This window comes from Chelon labrosus, assembly GCF_963514085.1.
Source record: "Chelon labrosus genome assembly, chromosome: 15".
Taxonomy (NCBI): domain Eukaryota; kingdom Metazoa; phylum Chordata; class Actinopteri; order Mugiliformes; family Mugilidae; genus Chelon; species Chelon labrosus.
In genome coordinates, this window is record NC_140348.1 from 24236771 (window position 1) to 24256618 (window position 19848).

The 19848-nt window shown below is 44.5% G+C and overlaps 1 protein-coding gene across 1 annotated transcript in view; it reads left to right on the plus strand.

The window, feature by feature from the left end:
• thada (THADA armadillo repeat containing) overlaps positions 1 to 19848 on the plus strand; it is a 112425-nt gene that overhangs the window by 86204 nt on the left and 6373 nt on the right. The window contains exons 33-36 of the mRNA XM_084561665.1: positions 3140 to 3264; positions 6105 to 6177; positions 7089 to 7239; positions 7338 to 7460. Of these exons, the coding sequence (XP_084417791.1) occupies positions 3140 to 3264; positions 6105 to 6177; positions 7089 to 7239; positions 7338 to 7460 (472 nt within the window). The remainder of the gene's footprint in view (positions 1 to 3139; positions 3265 to 6104; positions 6178 to 7088; positions 7240 to 7337; positions 7461 to 19848) is intronic.

Consider the following 19848-nt stretch of genomic DNA (forward strand, 5'->3'; position numbering starts at 1 on the left):
CTGGGGCCTTTCTGTGTGGAGTTTGCATGTTCTCCCTGTGTCTGCGTGGGTTCTCTCCAGGTAAAAGGACAGCTCATTAAATGCAAACATTGTCATAATGTACTTCCTTGCACTAAAACAAAGGGAAAAATTACTTGGGATCAAATCGGGCTGTACGTGTGGCCCCTGAACTAAAATTAATTTGACGCCCCTGCTCTAGAGGGCCGCAGGGCGCCTGGAGCCTATCCCCTGTCAGCTGTGGTACGCCCTGGAGAAATCACCAGTCTATCACAGAGTTAAAAAAGAAAGACAAACAACCGTTCACACTCACATGCACACCATGGCCAATTTAGCAATTTACCAGCTACCCTCAAAAGCATGTGTTTGGACTGTGGGAGCAAAACCCAGCCGAAGACAGCAAGCAGGTTAGAACCCACAACTTTCCTTAGGGCTGGGTATCACTACAGATCTCCTGATTTGATTGCAACTAACAAGGTCCCGATTTAGAATCACCAATGAACCCAACCAGCATGTCTTTGGACGGTGGGAGGAAGCTGGAGAACCTGGAGAGAACCCATGCAGACACAGGGAGAACATGCAAACTCCACACAGAAAGGAACCAGTTGGCCATGATTGATTAGAACCTAGAACCTTGTTGCTGTGAGGCATCAGTGCTAACCACCAGACTACCCACAATGGTACTCTTTGAGAGAACCACAGATGTTTTTTAGTTTGACAGTCATTGTCATTACCTCCATGTTCAATTCATATTTCCAGCAGTTGGTCCCTTGACCAAGATATGTCATGTTTCTTGGTGAAGTTGAGGATTTATAAGGTTATTAATGAGGTTACTTTACTGTCTCTGATGATTGCATAGGACTAAAGGAACTGTTGCATCAACCAGGTAGTACCAGCCATTGTACTAAATAAGTAACACCCTCAAATGCGCCATTTTTGCAAACACCATTACCCTACGATAAAACAAACCATCCAAGTGGCCAATGGACTCGAACCCAGGAACTTCTTGCTGTGAGGCATCAGTGCTAACCACCACACCACTCTGCCATCCTAATTTGGAGGATAAACAAAGCTCTGAATGATACTGGAGATCTGGTGTATAGAACTCTGTCACTACTAACTCTCACTATTAACATCACACGCTGACGTTTGATTGGTTGTGTGCATTAAACAAGTATTTGTGCAGCTTTAACACACCCAGAATTGTTGAATCAAAGTCTGTGTGCTTTTGGATTTCTCGCAAATATACTCCCGTCAATCTCAGATCCGAGCCTGACCGACAACACGGCCGCTAACTGGACTAGCTCGCTGCCACTGCTTAAATGCAAAAACATGCTGTCACACACACATATATACACACAGATGTTTGCACACAGTCCCTGCCCTCCGCCCACACAGATCCTATAAAGCGAGCCTTATTTTAAAGCTCTAATAACAGGCCGGGGCCTCGGAAGAAATAATAATCATTGAGATATGCAGGAGGAATGTCGACGTGTGCTAAAAGTTTTTGATCGGCAGGTTAGTTTGAACGAACGCTGGTGCTAGACGCAAAACAAGGAACGTGTCACGGCCTGAATGAAAGGGGGAGAGACGCGCTCCCGCTGTATGCGCTGGTGTATCTGTGAGAGCGCAGATATTTGTGTGTGCGCGAGAGATGGAGGCAGCTGTGTACCCATGGTTAGGCTTGTGCGTAGGGAGGATCTGACCGGTGGGTTAAAAATACCCCCGGGGCAACTTGCCAGCCGCACTGCGAAGAGGACACCAAAGCTGTGTTGACGGACGGCCCCGAGCAACTTCCCACACCAGTAGCCCTCAGAATGTGTGAGATGCAGAGAGAGAGAGAAGAGATGGATAGATAGATAGATAGATAGATAGATAGATGGATGGATAGAGGGATAGATAGATAGAGGGATAGATAGAGGGATGGAGGGATGGATACACACTTTGATGGATGGATGATTGCATGGATGGATGGATGCACGGATGGATACATGGATGGATGGATGGATGGATGGATGGGTGCACGGATAGATAGATAGATAGATAGATAGATAGATAGATAGATGCACAGATAGAGAGATAGATAGATGCATAGATAGATAGATAGATAGATACCGTAATTTCCGGACTGTAAGGCGCACTTGAATATAAGCAGCACCAGCTAAATTTTGGGGAAAATACAGATTGTTCCATATATAAGCCGCACCCGACTAAAAGCCTCACCCGACTATTAGCCGCTGGTGTTTTAATGTTTAATTACCGTAAGGGTTTCTTCTACCACGGAGGGGATTGTCGGGACAGAAATGACTGTTTGGAAACACAAAGCCTCCAATTTATTTACATTTGAGAAACACAATAAATCTTTCAATCAATCGATCAAACTTTCACATCTTTGACATTACAAACAGCATTCGTGCAGTGCACAAATAATACAACGGTGCGCTCCTAGCGCACTTCCTGCAGTCATAGTACCGTAGTAGTGCAGTATAACAAAAAACAAAGCTTACAACGCTTGACGAGGCAATAACGTTAAATGGCTAAATTTAATTCGTTTTTAAAAGTGCTTGCCTGTAACACGGCAGCAAAAGTGCAGTAACCTGGCTGCTCAACAAAATAACCAGCATCTTTTTCGAAAACAGCCAACACAGCAGTAAAGGTGCAGTCGTTTCAACACGGTCGTTTACTGTATCAAAATTACCAGCCTACTATACCAGAAAAGTCAGCCAGATCGATCGCCTTTAACTTAAAAGCAGCTCTCGTACTGCATTTAGGCTCACTTGGTTTGTTTTGCTCTCGTTACCTGGCGCGAACTGTCTGTCTCGCTCTTGCGCTTCCATGATAGTGCGCCCCTGGTGACCGTTAGCTGTAAGAATCCATATATCCGTTGTATAAGCCGCAGGGTCCAAAGCAAGTGACAAAAGTAGCGGCTTATAGTCCGGAAATTACGGTAGATGGATCAAATCAAGAAGTTAAACCAGAGAACCCATCTTAATGTTTGCAATAAACAACAAAACATGAATATAAACAAACTTTACGAACATGAATGAGTCTGTTTGACAATGAAGTGGCTTCATGAGTGAATAATACAGAGGCTGTTTACTTACTCACCTTTCCTTCCTCCTCTCCCTCTCCCTCCCCTCAGGTCCTCCAGGTGTTGTGTGTGCTGAGCTCCAGCACTGAGCTCCCGTGGAGAGATGATGCGAAGACTTTGTCCCAGGAGGACGTCCTGCAGCACCTCCTCACCCTGGCTGAGACCTCTGCTCACAGGTCAGGAAAAAAAATAAATTAATAAATTCTGTTAATGAAGGTGATACTGTTCTATAAATAAGACTGATCGGTTACATGGAAGACACACCCTAACATTTATCACACCTCCATATCCATAAAATTAGCATCAGGGATTCCACACCATGGTGCCAACGGTGCCTCCTCAGGGAGGGACCGGTGGAAACTTGTGACTTTTAAGAGTCTTGTCCTTTTGCTGTTGAAGTGCGTGCTGTCCTCAAGCCAAGATCTAAAGACATATCTAAGTTCTTGGCAAGTGGGAGATTCAAAAATATTTTAAAAGTAGCCACCCTAACAAATTCAGCCACAGATACAGATACAAGTTTGCATGATCTGCAGATAACTCTGGAGCTGGTAGTCTAAGAATGTTTGCATCTACAACCAGAAAGAGATTGAATAAATTTGACTTGCATGGCGGCCCTGCCAGGAAAAGCCTGCACCCTCCAAAAGGAACATTCTAGCAAAACTACAGCTCGCCAATGAACATATAGGCTGGGACCAAGCCTTCTGGAACAATGTGCCCCAGACAGATGAATCAGTGATAGAGCTGTTTGGCCTCAATAACAGTAGACATGTTTCTGCACAGACCAGTGGTAGCTTTTTTAAGAGGCCGCTCAGCCTGCAGTCGTTGGTTCAGTTTGCATTTCTGTCTCATATCAGAGACTGAAAGTTGAACTAGAAGTGGATGTTTCAACTGGGTAATTATCCTGAGCACACTCAAAAAGAAACTGGAGGGGTTTTGGAATGAGCAAGTCAAAAGGCCAGATGTGAATTCCGCTGAAATGTTGTGGAGGACTTGGGCGGCTGCAGTAGACCGAAGAAAACCACAAAACATCTCGTAACTAATGGAATTTAGGCAGCGTCAGACACTGGACAACTATATTTTCTTGATATTTGGGTTGGCTATTTCTTACATTATTCTGTATCAGTATTAAAAAGCACCAGTAGAACAGATACACCGATCAGCCACAACATTATGACCTCTGACAGGAGAAGTAAATAGCATCAACCATCTTGTGACAATTCAATGTTCTGCTGGGGAACTTTTGGACCTGGCATTCATTGGTGTGGATGTTACTTAGATATGTAGCACCCACCTAGACCAGACCATGCACCCCCCAACCCATAGCAATGACACTCCTTGATGGCAGCAGCCATCCCCAGCAGGATGCAGCCTGACACAGAAGAAGAACAGCACAAGGTGTTGACCTGGCCTCCAAATTCACTAGATCCCAAACTGATCAAGTATCTGTGGGATGATCCACAGAGGCCCCTCCCCTCAAACCGTAGGACCCGAAGACCCCCCCACTAACAACATTCTGTTGCCAAACACCACAGGACACCCTCAAAAGGCCCATGTCCATTCTCTGATGAGCCATAACTGTTTTGGAGGCACAAGAAAGATCTACGCAATATTAGGAAGGTGGTCATAATGTTTTGCCTGATCGGTGTAAGTTCTCTAAATGTGTTCAGACTTCAAGGTGAATGTAGGATAAAAAAGAGGCGACCATGTGAATCCCAACTGAAAACTTTCTGTCAAAACAATCCCCGAGCAGCTTTTAGCCGTGATGGATGGAAGCGACGTGAATGTTCTCCGAGATGCGACCGCTCACTCTTCCTACATTTCACCGTTATTTTTATTCCCCCCCCTTCTGGTTTGTGAAAGAGCCCTCATGCTGCTGTTCAGGTCTTCATTCAGAGCCACAATCCATGGAGGAGGTTGCGCGCGGGTTCACCGGCTGAAGTCTAAACCTGCACCTGGGCGCACCTGAAGTGTACCTTGTGTGGTTACTTTTGTGCTTCTGCGTCGCTTTGGTAACCGAACGGTTCACAGCCACAGCCGCAGCGGGACGGTAGCTTTTAAAAAAATAAATAAAAGAAAAAAAGGTTGAAACTTTAAAGTGGATGTAAGCCGATATTGGCGCTCTGAAAAGCCTTCATCACGCCATTATTCCTACGTTAGATTATTCACACCTGTCAGGCCTAAAGCATTAGCTTCATCAAGGTTTATGAGAGACTCATGACTCATAGGGCCTCTTTCTCTTTTACCGCAAACTGTTCCAGTATTTGTGTGTGCGTGCTCATACTGTAAGCCCTTTGACATGCATTGGCAGACGCACGCACCTTCCTTGACAAGCCACTGCTGTACTTTTCTCACCCCTGACAAGAGAATACAGGCTCGAGTAAGGATTGGATTACAAAGGCTTATAGGCCCCGTAAAGCCTTTTCCTGGCCACAATCTCTGGACCCGGGGATCCACTTTCCCTCCGGAGCGGCCCCAGGGTTATGATTAGAGCCGGGGTGGGAGGAGATTGGGTTGCTGGCTGCCCTTGTCTGCCTTGTGATTGAATGGCACTCGGGCTATTGTGATCCATAATGTAGTGGCGAGTACCAGCACACTTCTTTTGTGGATTGTAAGTCAATACAGTCGAGTGATGTGTGCGCGAGGCCGACGGTGCCGGCGCGTAATGGTTTCCACAGAACAACCTGAGGAGCGCATTGTCACTTTCAGACGATCTCACTGCGCAAATATGACAAATTAAAGGGTTGGTCTGCTCAGATCACAAAAACAATTAGTCACCGACTGTAATTTGAACTAGATCATCTCTGTACAGGAGTGACGAATGAATCCTTGTACGCCAACTTGGAGGGAAATTTGTCATGTCCGTTCTATTTTCTAAAACCACTAAATGTTGTTGTCTGAAATTTCGGGAAGAGCAACGGATCATTAATCGCCTTCGCAGGAACAACATGTCACATTAAAAATAAGCCTGATAAGTTCAAATCAGCCATCTTGGTGTTTGATTTTTGTTGTGTTTCAGCGTGGAGCTCCACTGTGCCGCCCTGACGCTGGTCTCTCGACTGGTGGTTAAGCTGGTGAACCAGGACCCTCAGGTAAAGACTGATTCATCCTCACGCTGTGGTGGTAATGATGATCTGACCTCATGATAGCACCATCATCAATACAAGATCTTGGTGAAAAATGAATGCAACACTGGATGGAAATAAATCTGGTGACTTTGCAGAAGCTTATTGAAACAATGGCACAGAGAATGAGTGCTGGAATCAAAGCTAAAGGTGGTCCAACGAAATATTAGAGTGTGTGACCTTTTTTTTTTTTTTGGCCAGGCAGTGTACGTCTGATTGATTGTAGGATTATCCAGCTGTGTGCAGAGGTATTTTTTCTCTGTATTGGTTGAAACACGGCCCATAATGAAATGCAAATTGCGTGTTACCAGGCTCATATTTTAGGACGAACTGAGTCTGGCTACTTGAAGTTTTAGTTTTACTAAACAACTACAGTCAGGACTTTTGACTCAAGAGAATAATAGTTTAATGTTATTAGTTCCAACTTGTGCTTTTCCTACTATCGTGAGTCAAAACGTCCATGAATGTAAGTTCCATCCAGAGTATCCAGTATCCATCCAGAGGATTCACGTTATCACGGTTCAAAGTTTATTCAGAAATAAAAAAAAACACAAAGCACAAGATTTTAAAAGAAAATATGTTCATATCTAACTGTCAAAAGTAATATTTCTCTAGTTATAAGAGCCCATGTCAGCCACAACATTATGACCGCTGACAGGAGAAGTAAACACTGACCATCTTGTGTCAATTCTTGCTTTGGACCTGGCATTCATTGGTGTGGATGTTACTTGCTCTGAACAGAAAGTAATGAAACACTTCGTAGAGTTTCTCTTTTAAAAAAATGTTTAACTGGTGAAATAATGAAATGCTAACTCTACAGCAGATTTTCTTTGTGTCAGTGACCATGCTTGTATTATTTTAATCTATCCATCGTCTAGGGTGCGGGTGCGGTGGCTTGCCTGGCTCAGTGGGGGGCGCTGGTGTGCTCGTGCTGCAGCGAGGAGCAGCCTGTGGAGGTGAAGCTGATGGTCGCCCAGGTGCTCGTCTGCTGCACACCGAGCCTCCTGACCAGCCCTCATCTGCCCCTGGGTGGGTGTCATTTAATACAACTTCACAAAAATCAAAGTCAAATTTATCTAGTTGTTAATACGTATGTTATATTATGAAACCCTGTGTGTGTGTCTCAGGTCTGTCCACTACAGTTTCACTATGGAGGAGTCTGTTCATGCTGCTGCAGGATGAAGACCAGGAAGTGCGAGACGCAGCGTCTGACTTCATCTCTAATGTGCCAGCTCATCTGCTCAGTACAGGTACATCCTCACGGTTATTCACAGATGCTCCTGCACAGGCCTGCTTACGAACATAGAGGTACTGACACATACAAGCCAGCAGCGAAGGCCGACTGTGACGTCGCCTGTGTCTGGACCACAAAGTTGCTCTTGAACACGCCGGCAACAGCCAACCAGCATGCACCTTTAGGCAAACCAGCACAGTTAGGTGGGAAGCCAGGTGGTTAGTTTAATAGTTGCAGAGGTGAAGATGGAAAAACAAGAAGAGTAATCTGTGTAGAAGCGAGTTCCAGCCTACACTTCCTCCCAACTTCACAACATTTTTATAGGGGAAAGTCACTGGGAACCACTGGAACCATTGGGAGCTGATTGTGTTTGGCAAAGATCTGCCGGAGGTTTATGCAGATATGGACAGAAAAGTAACAGCAACATAGTCCTACAGGCAACCTGAGCACCGCTGAGTTGAAGTTGCTTACAACTAATAGGTGGTTTAGGCTTCTACATCAAATGTAACTATGCGGACCTCAAGAGCTGTGATTGGTCCGCTTGGTAGCAGCATGTTTCCGATTTAGTATTTCCGGCTGCTTCTCCATCTCCATAGTTTTCAAATTGATTGTTTTGGATCAATAAAGATGGAACACATGGAGGAAAGGTTAATCTGACTGGCAAAAAAGACACAGCGCCGACTAGTGTTTGGGTGGAGTTGTTACCGAGCGAGCCAGACTGACGAGTGCACAAGTAGAAATGGATCGAACCTGTGTAGGCTACGTACGTAGGTTATGTCCCACAGTACTCTAAATGAGCCTTAAGTGGCTCTGATTGGTTGAAACATGACCCATAATTAAATCCAAATGACCTCTTACCAGACTCATATTCTAATAAGAACTGAAACTGGCTGCACCGTCCTGGTCTGCGTCTCCTTGACTTTGTTGTTTCTTTACAACTCTGTTCTCGTTAACTAGCGACACCTTTGTCGTATTTTTTTATTATTTGGAGACACATTTGTTCACTTCGCCCTGCCCTCACTGAAACACAAACCCCTACCAAAGCATGTGTAAAGCCGCATTCAGAGACTCTGCTTCTCCAGGGGATGTGATTTTATTACTGCCCACAATGACCAGTGACCTCCCATCCTGAGAGAGCACGGGGATAAGTTTTCACTCCCTGGCCAGCGGTGCTGCCAAAGTTAACTGTTGTTCTTCTGAGAGCTCGGTGGTCGTCTCCTGACTCGAACATTGTCCAGAATAAATCTTGACCCACCTTTCTGTTCAAATAAAAACGGACACTGTTGCGCTGTCATTCACTGGCGGCAACCCTCCTCTCATCTGAGCCATGTTTCAGCTTGTATTTGGTTGCATTTTTGGCAAACTCGGAGCTACTGGCACGTCCCGTTTCCACTGTAACCATTTAGCATAATGGTGTTCCCGTCCAAATGTGGCTTAAGACGAAACAATAATTCATAGACATACTGAAATATCCACAGTACTACTTATGAATAGACGCACAAACCAATAACAAAACCCATGCTAATGTTAAAAAAAAAAACTGTTGATGATATCATTTCGTGTGAAGGGCCGGGGCGCATTCCTTCCAATGAAGGGGGCTCCAATTGTAGCTTAGCACTTTGGATGCAATTGGCGAGAAGTGTGTGTGTGTGTGTGTGTGTGTGTGTGTGTGTGTGTGTGTGTGTGTGTGTTTGGGTGGTTATGTGTCATTGTTTGTGGAATGTCTGAGGTCTGTTTTCTGACGAACAACGCGAGGGCAGTTCTTACTGAACACACACACGGAGCATTATAAGAGAGGACTGACAACTGCCAGCTCTCAAGTGGCCCCCCTCCATCTTTACAAAACAGCCCTAGATCAACTTCCTGTCCTCACAACACTCACTTCCTGTATTTATTCCTCAGGAGCCACCCGTATTGTGTCTGTCGCCGCTGATAGCATCTCATAACATAACACGAGATAGCAAAAACATCTCGGGAAAGAAAGAAGTGTCATGGCAACGCTGCTTGTGCACGGGAGGGCGGCCTCATAGGGGAAGACTCAACCCGAGCTGGGGGCTGAAATGATCTCCCGGTTTTTAGTTTAACCTGTGTGTAAGAAAAAAATAAATAAATCCAACCCTTTCCTTCAAAGCGGAGCTCATTACATTATTTGAAGGCGCAGGAAACGCATCAGAAATTCCTGGAAGTGTTTTGATACCAGTATTTATGATACGAAGGCGGCGTGCGCCTGTGTGTTCTATATGTGTTTATGTACATAAGGCTAGACGGGGTCAGATAAGCCGTCAGCGAAAAGAATCAGATAGGAGGCCAACAGCGTGACTAAGATGGAGAGGTTTTCTTTCGCTGCGACAGGAAGACAACACAATAGGCATAATTACAGAGTGGGTTTCCTCAGTGTGAGAGTGGGACATCCTCCTTTGTCCGTCCAGATTCACTGCTCATTTGGAGATTATAGTTTGTGCGTGTGTGGGAGGCCGAGAGCGTGTTGCTTACCGTAAAATGGCCTACATTTCCTCCTGGCCGCTGAGGGGGGGCTGAAGTGAGCCTGGGCGACCTTCCGCTCCTCCAGCCAAACCATTCAGAAACCTACCCCGACCACGAAGATGATCGCGAAAATTGCGCTGGATTCCTGGTTTATTTGAACACGTGTTGCGAGCCACTGCAGGCCCGCCGCACACACCCTCAGAGAGATGGCGGGGGGAAGAAGCGAGACTGTAAATTGGGTTATGTCGTTTCAAACGGCCGAGGGACTTGGCCGGGAGAGGCGAATTCCTCATGCAAATGAGAAACGGCAGAAAAACCCGAAAGAAATCACATCACGCCGAGAGTAAAAAACAAAACATTTACTTGAGAAAACATGTCATCTCTCCTCTTAAAGCTGTGCTAAAATTACACGCGCAGCAGTGTGCTGGAAGGACACTGTGGTGCTTGGGGAGCTTTGGCAAAGTGAAGTCATCGTGACTGGGAGAACACTGAGCAGCTACAGAACATTTCTAAGTGTGTGGCTGAGAGCTGAGAGTCTGGACTTGGGATGGCACTTTAATACGTTGTTTAAGGGCACGTCTGGCCCCAGTCGGTACAAGTGGTAATGTTGACAGACATTTTTTGGTTTAGTCTTAGGACGAAAACGCTTATTAGTCATTTTTATCTTTCATTGCTTTAGTCAAGTGTTCTCTCCAGGTACTCCAGGTTCCTCCCACCGTCCAAAGAGATGCTCGTTAGGTTCATTGGTGATTCTAAATTGGCCGTAGGTGTGAGTCTGAATGGTTGTACTGTGATAGACTGGAGACCTGTCCAGGGTGTACCCCGCCTATCGCCCCTATGACAGCTGGGATAGGCTCCAGCACCGTTGCGACCCTTCACAGGACAAGGAGTTATAGAAGATGTATGAATGAATGAGTTTTAGTCAAACTGCATTAACGTTGGCAGCTGTTTTATATGTCATCTTTAGACAAAATTGAAAAAAAAAAATCTGAAATTAAAAGTGCAAAAAACGCAGACACACAAAACATAGACTGTATATAAATATGGACTACGCGTCCCCACTTCCTTGCATTAGCCAAACTGACGCTATTTTCCCGGGGATACGGGCGGCGCCATCTTGCAACTTTGGAGCCAGAGTGTGATCAGTACTTTTTCAACTCTGAGTGCGAGGGGACCACTTCATGTAGTGGTTGGCATGGCAACTTGTAGTGATCATGATGTCACATCCTGTTTCTATAGCATCAGAAAAAATGGACACTTCCATGAACATTATATTAACTACCTAAAATGAAACCATCCTTGAAAAAATATATATATATTTGACGTGTACTTTAGTGTTTTAGTTCGGCCCAAGTCCCGCCCACTAACATGGAGGAGGTGGAGCTTATGACCTATACTGCAGCCAACCACCAGGGGGAGCTCTACTTGCTTTGGCTTCACTTTTGAGGAGCAGTTCCGCTGTCCATCTTTACACAGTCTATACTTAAAAGCAGTACAACGGCTGAACACATATTCCTGAGATGACTTGTCGTAACTCGTATCTTTATTACTTTGTATTTGGACTTGCACACAAGAAGGATTCATTCCAGGAACTACATTTATGGACAATTTTAGTTTGATAAATGCTCATCTATTATGCACTCTACTGTATGCTGTTTAACTATGTGTGTAAAAAGTAACTTGTAAAGTACTTAGATGAGACATTATCATGTCAGTTTTGCTTTAAATCGGAAAATGAGTTGTTTACACTGAGTCTTGAGTCAGACACACGAGAGTTCCTCTCAAATTAAACTCTGTCTGACCTTACTTCACCTCTTTACAAAAATTGTTGACACATTTTAAAGCTTTAGTCTAACAATGTGTCTTCCTCTTCTACTTTTTCTGAAAGTTTGTGAAATGACACATTTTGTGAAATTTGGGGTCATGCTAAGAGTTGAATAGATGAGACCTGCGCCTGCACCCAGAGCTACATGTGTAAATATGGACCAGGAAGTATGGAGTGATTACTTTAGCTGAACTTAGCATAAAGACTGGAGGCAAGAGGGAAACCGTTTGTTTCAACAGTTTTATTCCTGATTCATGGGGCTCAGATTGTGAAAGAGTGGTTCAGGGAGCATGAGACATCAGTTTCACACATGGATTGGCCACCACAGAGTCCAGACCTTAACCCCATTGAGAATCTTTGGGATGTGCTGGAGAAGGCTTTGCTCAGTGGTCAGACTCTCCCATCATCAATACAAGATCTTGGTGAAAAATTAATGCAACACTGGATGGAAATAAATCTGGTGACATTGGAGAAGCTTATTGAAACAATGCCAGAGAGAATGAGTGCTGTTATCGAAGCTAAAGGCGGTCCAACGAAATATTAGAGTCTAGTAAAATAAAATGGTATAAGCAAGACATGTACAAAATTTGCATATAAACAAATGTACAAGAAATAGAGACAGAAGTAAATATATATTATATACACAGGAAGGATTAATAAGACGGAGTAATGAGCATTAACATGGAGTCTAAGGCTACTTCAAAGCCACAATGCTCCTAATAGAAATAGACTAGAGCTGCATGCAGTTCCACACCATAGATATAGATTACAAGTATGTGGCTGTGGAAAAATAAAAGCAGCGTTAGTGTGTTTGTGTCTGTTCCTACAGATCACTGTGATGTGATTTGTGTCTCTCCCAAACCCCTTCAGGCCAGCCCGTCTTGCATGGAGAGGTGTGTGTGTGTGTGTGTGTGTTTTATGACCTGCCGTTTCAGAGTCAAGTATCAGAGGTGTTAGCTGCTTCAGATGGAGGCGACGACTCTCGGCCCTTTGATATGGAGGACGGGCAGAGATGTGGGAACAGAGACGGGGCTCGGCAACACACACACACAAATGCAAAACACACACAAAATAACAAAACACGCCGTCCCTCTTTTAGGGAAGTCATTTAAATTTGAAAGTTAAACTAAACCGGGGCTTTAACGGGAAGTAAAAACAAACTTGTACAAACAAATAAAATATAAAACCTGTTCACAGTGTGTGGGAGAGATATTTAGGCAGATTCACATCAAGTCAGGTGAAGCCGTGACCCACAGTGCAGCCATTGTCCTGGACAGGAAGAGCAAATCTAATTTAGCCCTCCTGCGCCCCCTCCCCACCCACATCATCACCACCACCACCACCACCACCACCACCAGCAGCAGCACAACCCAAATACCTCCAGACTAATTGGGTCTGAAATCAAACTCCGCTCGCCCTTGGTGGACCTCCAGCGCTGTGACAGGTCCTGGGCACGAACAGAGGGATCACTTTATATATAGAGCACAGACGGATTTGGATGGGACTCGGGTTTGTGAGAGGGCTTTGATTTGAATTCTGATTGGGAACACGGACTAGGAAAAGAAATCCTGTTTTATTAAAAATACGCATATTAATAATTAAGACTTGCATGTGCAGCAGAGAAAACTAAATTCAGGTGTGTTGGACGTTAAGCATTCATCTTACTTATGAATATAAATATACCTGAATCAGTTCAGAGTGCAAATCAATTAGAAAGATAGGCCAAACCAAAATGAAACGTACCTACAGCCACCATGTTGGATCTGAATAACACGGTGGAACATATAGAAGCACTTCATTCAGTTTACTACTATAGAAGCCAGTGTGTAGTCTTTAGATGTCTAAGGTGATATTCTATTAATGGAAGAGGAATTCACAGTCGTGCCTCTCCCTGCATAAGTCAACCCCCCTCAGCTGGTTCGTCCTCGTTTTAATAATCAAACAGAAGAGACCGATCTGTGTCATGTTATCTTAAAAAAAGAAAGAAAAGAGCGTGGGCGTTGAACGGAAAATGTTTGTAAAAAATCAAACTGTGCCAGTCAAAAGTTTGGTTTTTCTTTATTTTTTATTATTTTCTGCGTTGTAGATTAGGACTTTTCACAACTGAGACATTCAAACTCTGATCTTAGACTGTTGTTTCTCTTTAGTTAGTTGAGTGGTTCTTGTATTAATATGGATTAGAGCAGTTGTCCAATATAGAACTGTGTACCTACTCTAGCTCTTGACCAACCAACCTGATCACAACGATCTACACCGATCAGCCACAACATTAAAACCACTGACAGGAGAAGTAAATAACATCGACCATCTTGTGACAATTCAGTGTCCTGCTGGGAAACTTTTGGACCTGGCATTCATTGCACCGCTTAGAGCTTTTGAAGAGATTTCACATTGCTTTGTTAGATACTGCTTTATACACCGATCTGGCATAACATTATGACCACTGACAGGAGAAGTAAATAACATTGACCATCTTGGGACAATTCAGTGTTCTGCTGGGAAACTTTTGGACCTGGCATTCATCGGTGTGGATCTTACTTAGACATGTAGCACCCACCTAGACCAGACCAGGCACCCCCACCCCATAGCAATGACACTCCTTGATGGCAGCAGCCATCCCCAGCAGGATGCAGCCTGACACAGACACACACACAAAAACACTTTAGGAACAACTAAAATAAAAACATGAAGAACAGCACAAGGTGTTGACCTGGCCTCCAAATTCACTAGATCCCAAACTGATCAAGTATCTGTGGGATGATCCACAGAGGCCCCTCCCCTCAAAGCCCCCCCCCCACTAACAACATTCTGTTCCCACAGGACACCCTCAGAAGGCCCATGTCCATTCTCTGATGAGTTACCACAAGGGAGACCTTCACAATATTACGAAGGTGGTCATAATGTTATGCCTGATCGTGCTAAGCTAACCTAATCAACTATTCGTGGTAGCTCCAGGTGTGATATATATATTTTCTCATCCAACTCTGCACAGATAAATGAATCAACATATTTCCTAGATAATCTAATCCTATTCATACAAAACTTGTCCTCCCCTCCGTCCTGCCCAGCGTCCAGAGGTAACTAAAGTTCAGAAGCATCCTCACGCTCTCTGCTGACGACGCCCATATTTTTCAGGCCGTCGCCAGCGAACCGTGCTCAAATAAAAACACGCAGCACTAACCTACTTTGCTTACTGTAAAGCCAGCGGACAGTTGTTGCAGAATAATGCCATTCATGTGCGGCCTCCACACTGTTCATTCATTTACAGTGGATGACGCAGATGATTGGAGGCGAGTGACCTGACGGAGCTGAAGGACATTCATTAAACAGACCTCGTCCTATTTCGGTCCGACGCTCACTCAGCCATTAAACCTGTCTTTGTGTCACTCACGGAGCAGACGCTGTAAGGAGCTAGAGGAGAATGACTCAACCTCTGGTTTGCAGCTCTGAACTTTACTTTTGGAATAAATCGTCTGTTATTTCACCGTTGAGTGGAAACACACAAACACAAACTGCGTTTTTTTTTTTTTCTGCCCCTTTTTCGCCGTCTTTCACTCAAAACAGCCGCGCAGAGAATGAGATTTTAATATCTCTGTGGGTGGTGTGAAATAAAGCCACATGTCTGCAGCAGTGACTGATGTCCTCGGGCTCAGGCTCAGAGTGCATGTGGTGTACTCACTACTGTATACAGCAGTGGGGCTGCGGTACGCGATCGTGATGTGTGCTGCTGATAAAGGCGGGTTGCGGGGGATCTCGGCACGGCCGTTTCACAATCTTCAACTGTGCGAAAGTCGGCCGGCCTCGTTGTGCGTCCTCTGTTATTGCGAAATCAGCCGTAATCACACCCAGATCTGAGAGTAAGTCATTTCGATGTTTACTTCAACCCTCATGGTGTGTTAGTGTGGTGGATTTCATCAGGACTGGGTTGGTGCTCCTTGCATCACACAGAGAGGTGGTGGTGGCGGCATTGAAACAGCACATGTCTAAAAGCGAAAGTGAATACAATGAAGTGCATTCGTTTTAGCAGAGTGTACCAAATAAACTGTCAGCCAAGTATATGTGCATGAGCGCTGTTACACTTTAAGGACATATAAAGTACTTTGCAAAACTTAAAAGATGTGAAAGGAGATTTTTATCGTTGACTTTTCCTGCAGCCATCTCCATGAATGAGCCCCAATGTAGCCACATAGTATTTGCATAACGGTCAACTATGTTTGCATGACAAAAGGAGTTTTCTACTTAAAAGGGATGAGCCATTTCACTGTAGAAGTTGAGTTTGCCGCTCAGCTTGTTGTTGAGTCACGTCTTCAGAGGATCTGCAGCGGCCTCCTGAAGTCATAGCGGACGTGACTCTCGTCTCCTCATTGTGGGCGCGTTCGGTTTTGCGTCACGGGCGAATACGAGTGACCAAAAAGTCAAGATTTGCGCCTGCTTCTGCGACTTTACAAACTTCTGGGTATCCTGGACAATGCCAGCCACCCTCTGCACACTGCCGTCAGCAGCTAGAGAAGCACCTTCAGCAAGAGGCCTCCCAAAGTGCAGGACCAAACAGACGGAGGAACTCCTTTGACCCCGGGCTATCAAAGTGTTCAACAACTCACTTGGAGGAAGGAGGACAAAAAGAAAAGGGACTGTAGGACGGGGGGGCAGTCAGTTTCTCTTCCTCTGAATAATGTGCAGTCTGTTTTTTCTCTCTATGTGCAAACCATGTACAAACACAATACTTATTTATGAATCTTTTTTGGGTGTTTGGTATTGGGGGCTTATTCACTCATCCATCTATCTATCTATCTATCTATCTATCTATATCTTTAATTAGATGTGATTCAACTTTACTGTCATATAGTACAGGTACAAAGTGCAGGCATCTAACCAGAGGTGCAAATAGCAAAAAGTGCAAAATTTACGCGGATTATCTGAAATAATCTGAATTCATGTGTCTCTTGTAAGTTCTTTATTTATATTTTTGAAGTATAGTATTAAAGAGTCAGATTGCCCACTTTACATTATTAATCAACATCTGGAAAAAGGTCAAGAACTCCACCCACACAAGAGACTTATGGTGACTAAATCCAACACACAGCAGCACATAAAACCAACTTTATTTTGAAATTCATCAAAAATAAATCATTGTCATCCTGTGTGTAAGCCTGTGTGTCAGCCTGTGTGTCATCCTGTGTGGGTCCCACAGTTTCTACTTTGACCAGTTGAAACAAGCCAAACGACGTTCTGTCCCACAGAGCCCTCAGAGGGTGATCAGTTATCTGTAAATCCTCTCTGACTGGCTGTGACTCTAGTTGATGTTGGCGTTTCCCTGATAGAGACAGACGGGAGCCTCTGCTGGCTCCCTGCCGAGGCAACCGTTGACTTGCATTTGATCCTTTGACAGAATTAAGCACAGGCCGGCGGCCTTCGTGGCAAAAGCTGCAGGAGTCAGCTCATATTCTCATCAGAGCATCATTTTTCTGTTAGCTGTCACCGGTTGCTCGTTTGTTTTTCTTTTTACCTTTATTGCAACGTTTCCTGCTGCTGCTGCTGTTGTTGTTGTTGCTCTTGATCTCCGCGTTCTGTTTCTCGTCAACCACCAGAGGAAGTTGGGGCTATAAACGGTGTGTTTTTATTTTGCACCTCTGTCACTGTTTCACACCTATGCTTCCTGGTGTCTCGGCTCCGGTGCAGCGTCTGCAGCTCACTCTCTGTGAGTGACTGACTCTCTGAAAAAAGAAGAATCCAGTTTCTTTCACCCTGGCTGAGGGAGGTGGTGTGTGCGTCGACGAAGGTTTGCACACGGTGAAGCTCTCGTCTGGTCATGGCCGTGACAAAATAAACTAACCTGCAGCCAGTCGATAAACGCCTGTTAACCCTAGTTTTTTCCTGCACTGTTGCCTCTAGTAAGATGGCAACTTTTGAAGCAATTCAGCCTGTTGCATTTCAAGAGGAAATTCAGGTTCTGAATTTCACACTATTCTCTGTCTGTTGGTATTTAAATTATTAAACTAGTATTCATGATTTTTAGTATTAGACTGTTGTTTTGTTTTTGCTCTTACTATTTATGGCTGTAGATGACCGGTTTCTCTCGCCCACAACATTTCCTTGCACTATTAACCCTGTGTTAATCCTGCACATGACAAATAAACCTGAACCTAAAAAAATCAGATTTGATCAAGGTAATAGGCGTTTTATGCTTCTGCATCAATGATGCCGCAGCGTGACGTGCACCTCCCCAGAAATATACAACTACACGTTGTTGCATATTACGCAGCATACTTTAGCGTATTACTACCTACTTTTCTACTTTTCTCTGCAACTTTCGAGATTGTTTTGTATCAGTAAAGATGGAACACATTGAGGAAAGGTTAACTGAGGAGTTTCAGAGATGCAGTAGGTTTACGTACTTTAAATGAGCCCGAAGGCTTTTCTTATTTATCATTTAAGAAATAAATATTTTCACATCAATGTGCTCACCTGGAATAAGAAAAAAAAGACACGCAGCGCGACTAACATCCGTTCGTAGCTAGCTTCCTATCTTCTCCTTTTGAATGACGAATAAAGCGCCACCTGCTGATATGAAGAGTTATTTCACCTTACACAGATGTAGAACGTACAGTTTAGCTGGCCGTCGGCGGTAGTCTTTGCAGAAGTCTTTCAAGTGCAAATTCTTGGTCTTGGTCTAGACGCGGGCGACGTGAGGCGACCCCACCGTTGGCCTTTGTTGCTGGCAGTTCTTTGATGACGGTTTGCTGAGTTCCCGCCTATAGATTAAATCCTGATATATCTCTGAGGCCCCTGGTTGGACAGATAGTCTTTGTCCAGGCGGCACAGAATAAAGCCCCGACTGTGGGACATGGCAGGTGTAGCTGAGGGACCTGCACCATGGTCCAAGGGCAACGTTGCAGCTCCCAGGTGGGGTGGAGGAAGGGGAAGGGAGGGGCTGACCCATATCCCACAGACGTGGGTGACTGATCGGAGGTATGAAGTCCCTCTGCAGTGAACGTGGTGAGACCAGACGAGTGGAAAAGTGTGAGCCACTAGACGTTTAAGTTTTCTCTCGTTTCACCGTCCTGACAGGCTGCTGATAAAGCCTCGTCACAGCCACCCTCGCTTTATCCTCACCTCAGTGGGACACCTTGACCTCCCCCCTCACCCCAGGCCCCTCTATTCAGCTGGTTCCACTCTAGAGCAAATTCTGTCCTGAAAAAGTTTTCTTCTCATCTTTTCTCTGGGATTTCAGAAGGTTTTTCTTTATTTTTACTAGTACGGCGTGTGGGTTATGTTCATGAGATGCTGTATTTACTCTGACTACATAAAAAAACAGAAACTAACATGAAGTAAAAGACAGGAGTATACTATATGCATAATGAGATAAGCTGGACAGCAACAAGGAAGGAAATGAATCAGGCGCAAGATCAGGTTACTTCAGTTTTGTGTGAAACAGCAGATGATCTCTTCTTCTGTTATTTCCTTTTCAGCATTTCAACAGTAGGTTTCAGAAGTTTAACAGTAGATTGCCTCATGTTTAGCATCAGGAATTAGCCGTGTCCCACCTGAAGCCACAGCATAAACATGTAACCTTTGGGTTTTGAGTTCAAGATCGTCCTGAAGCTGCAGCACAAGCTATATATATATATATATATATATATATCTGTGAGCAGATCCTCCATTTCAGGCTCTGATGGTCCATCACTGCATGTTCCAGATTGGAATATATCAAAATAAAATGACTGGTTGTACCGCCATACATACATTCTTGTCTCAGATTATATGTCCCACTCACTTCAGCTATTACCTCTTTTTTTTTTCCCCCACTAGCATCAGCTCAGGGTCAGAATTTCAGATTTTAACTGAACTGTTTCGACTGTATGTGAGGAAGTGGCATTAACACTTTGTATTAAGAGGTCGTTACCAAATATGAGCATGTTAACACATTATCCCTGTTAAGCATCAGTCTGTTAACAGTTATTCTAGCTAAAGGTTTCTAGTTTTAATTCGGCTGCTTGGATCTTGAGTCAGCTTGAGATGAGATTTCCGTACACCGATCAGGCATAACATTATGACCGTTGTGACTCATCAGAGAATGGACGTGGGCCTTCTGAGG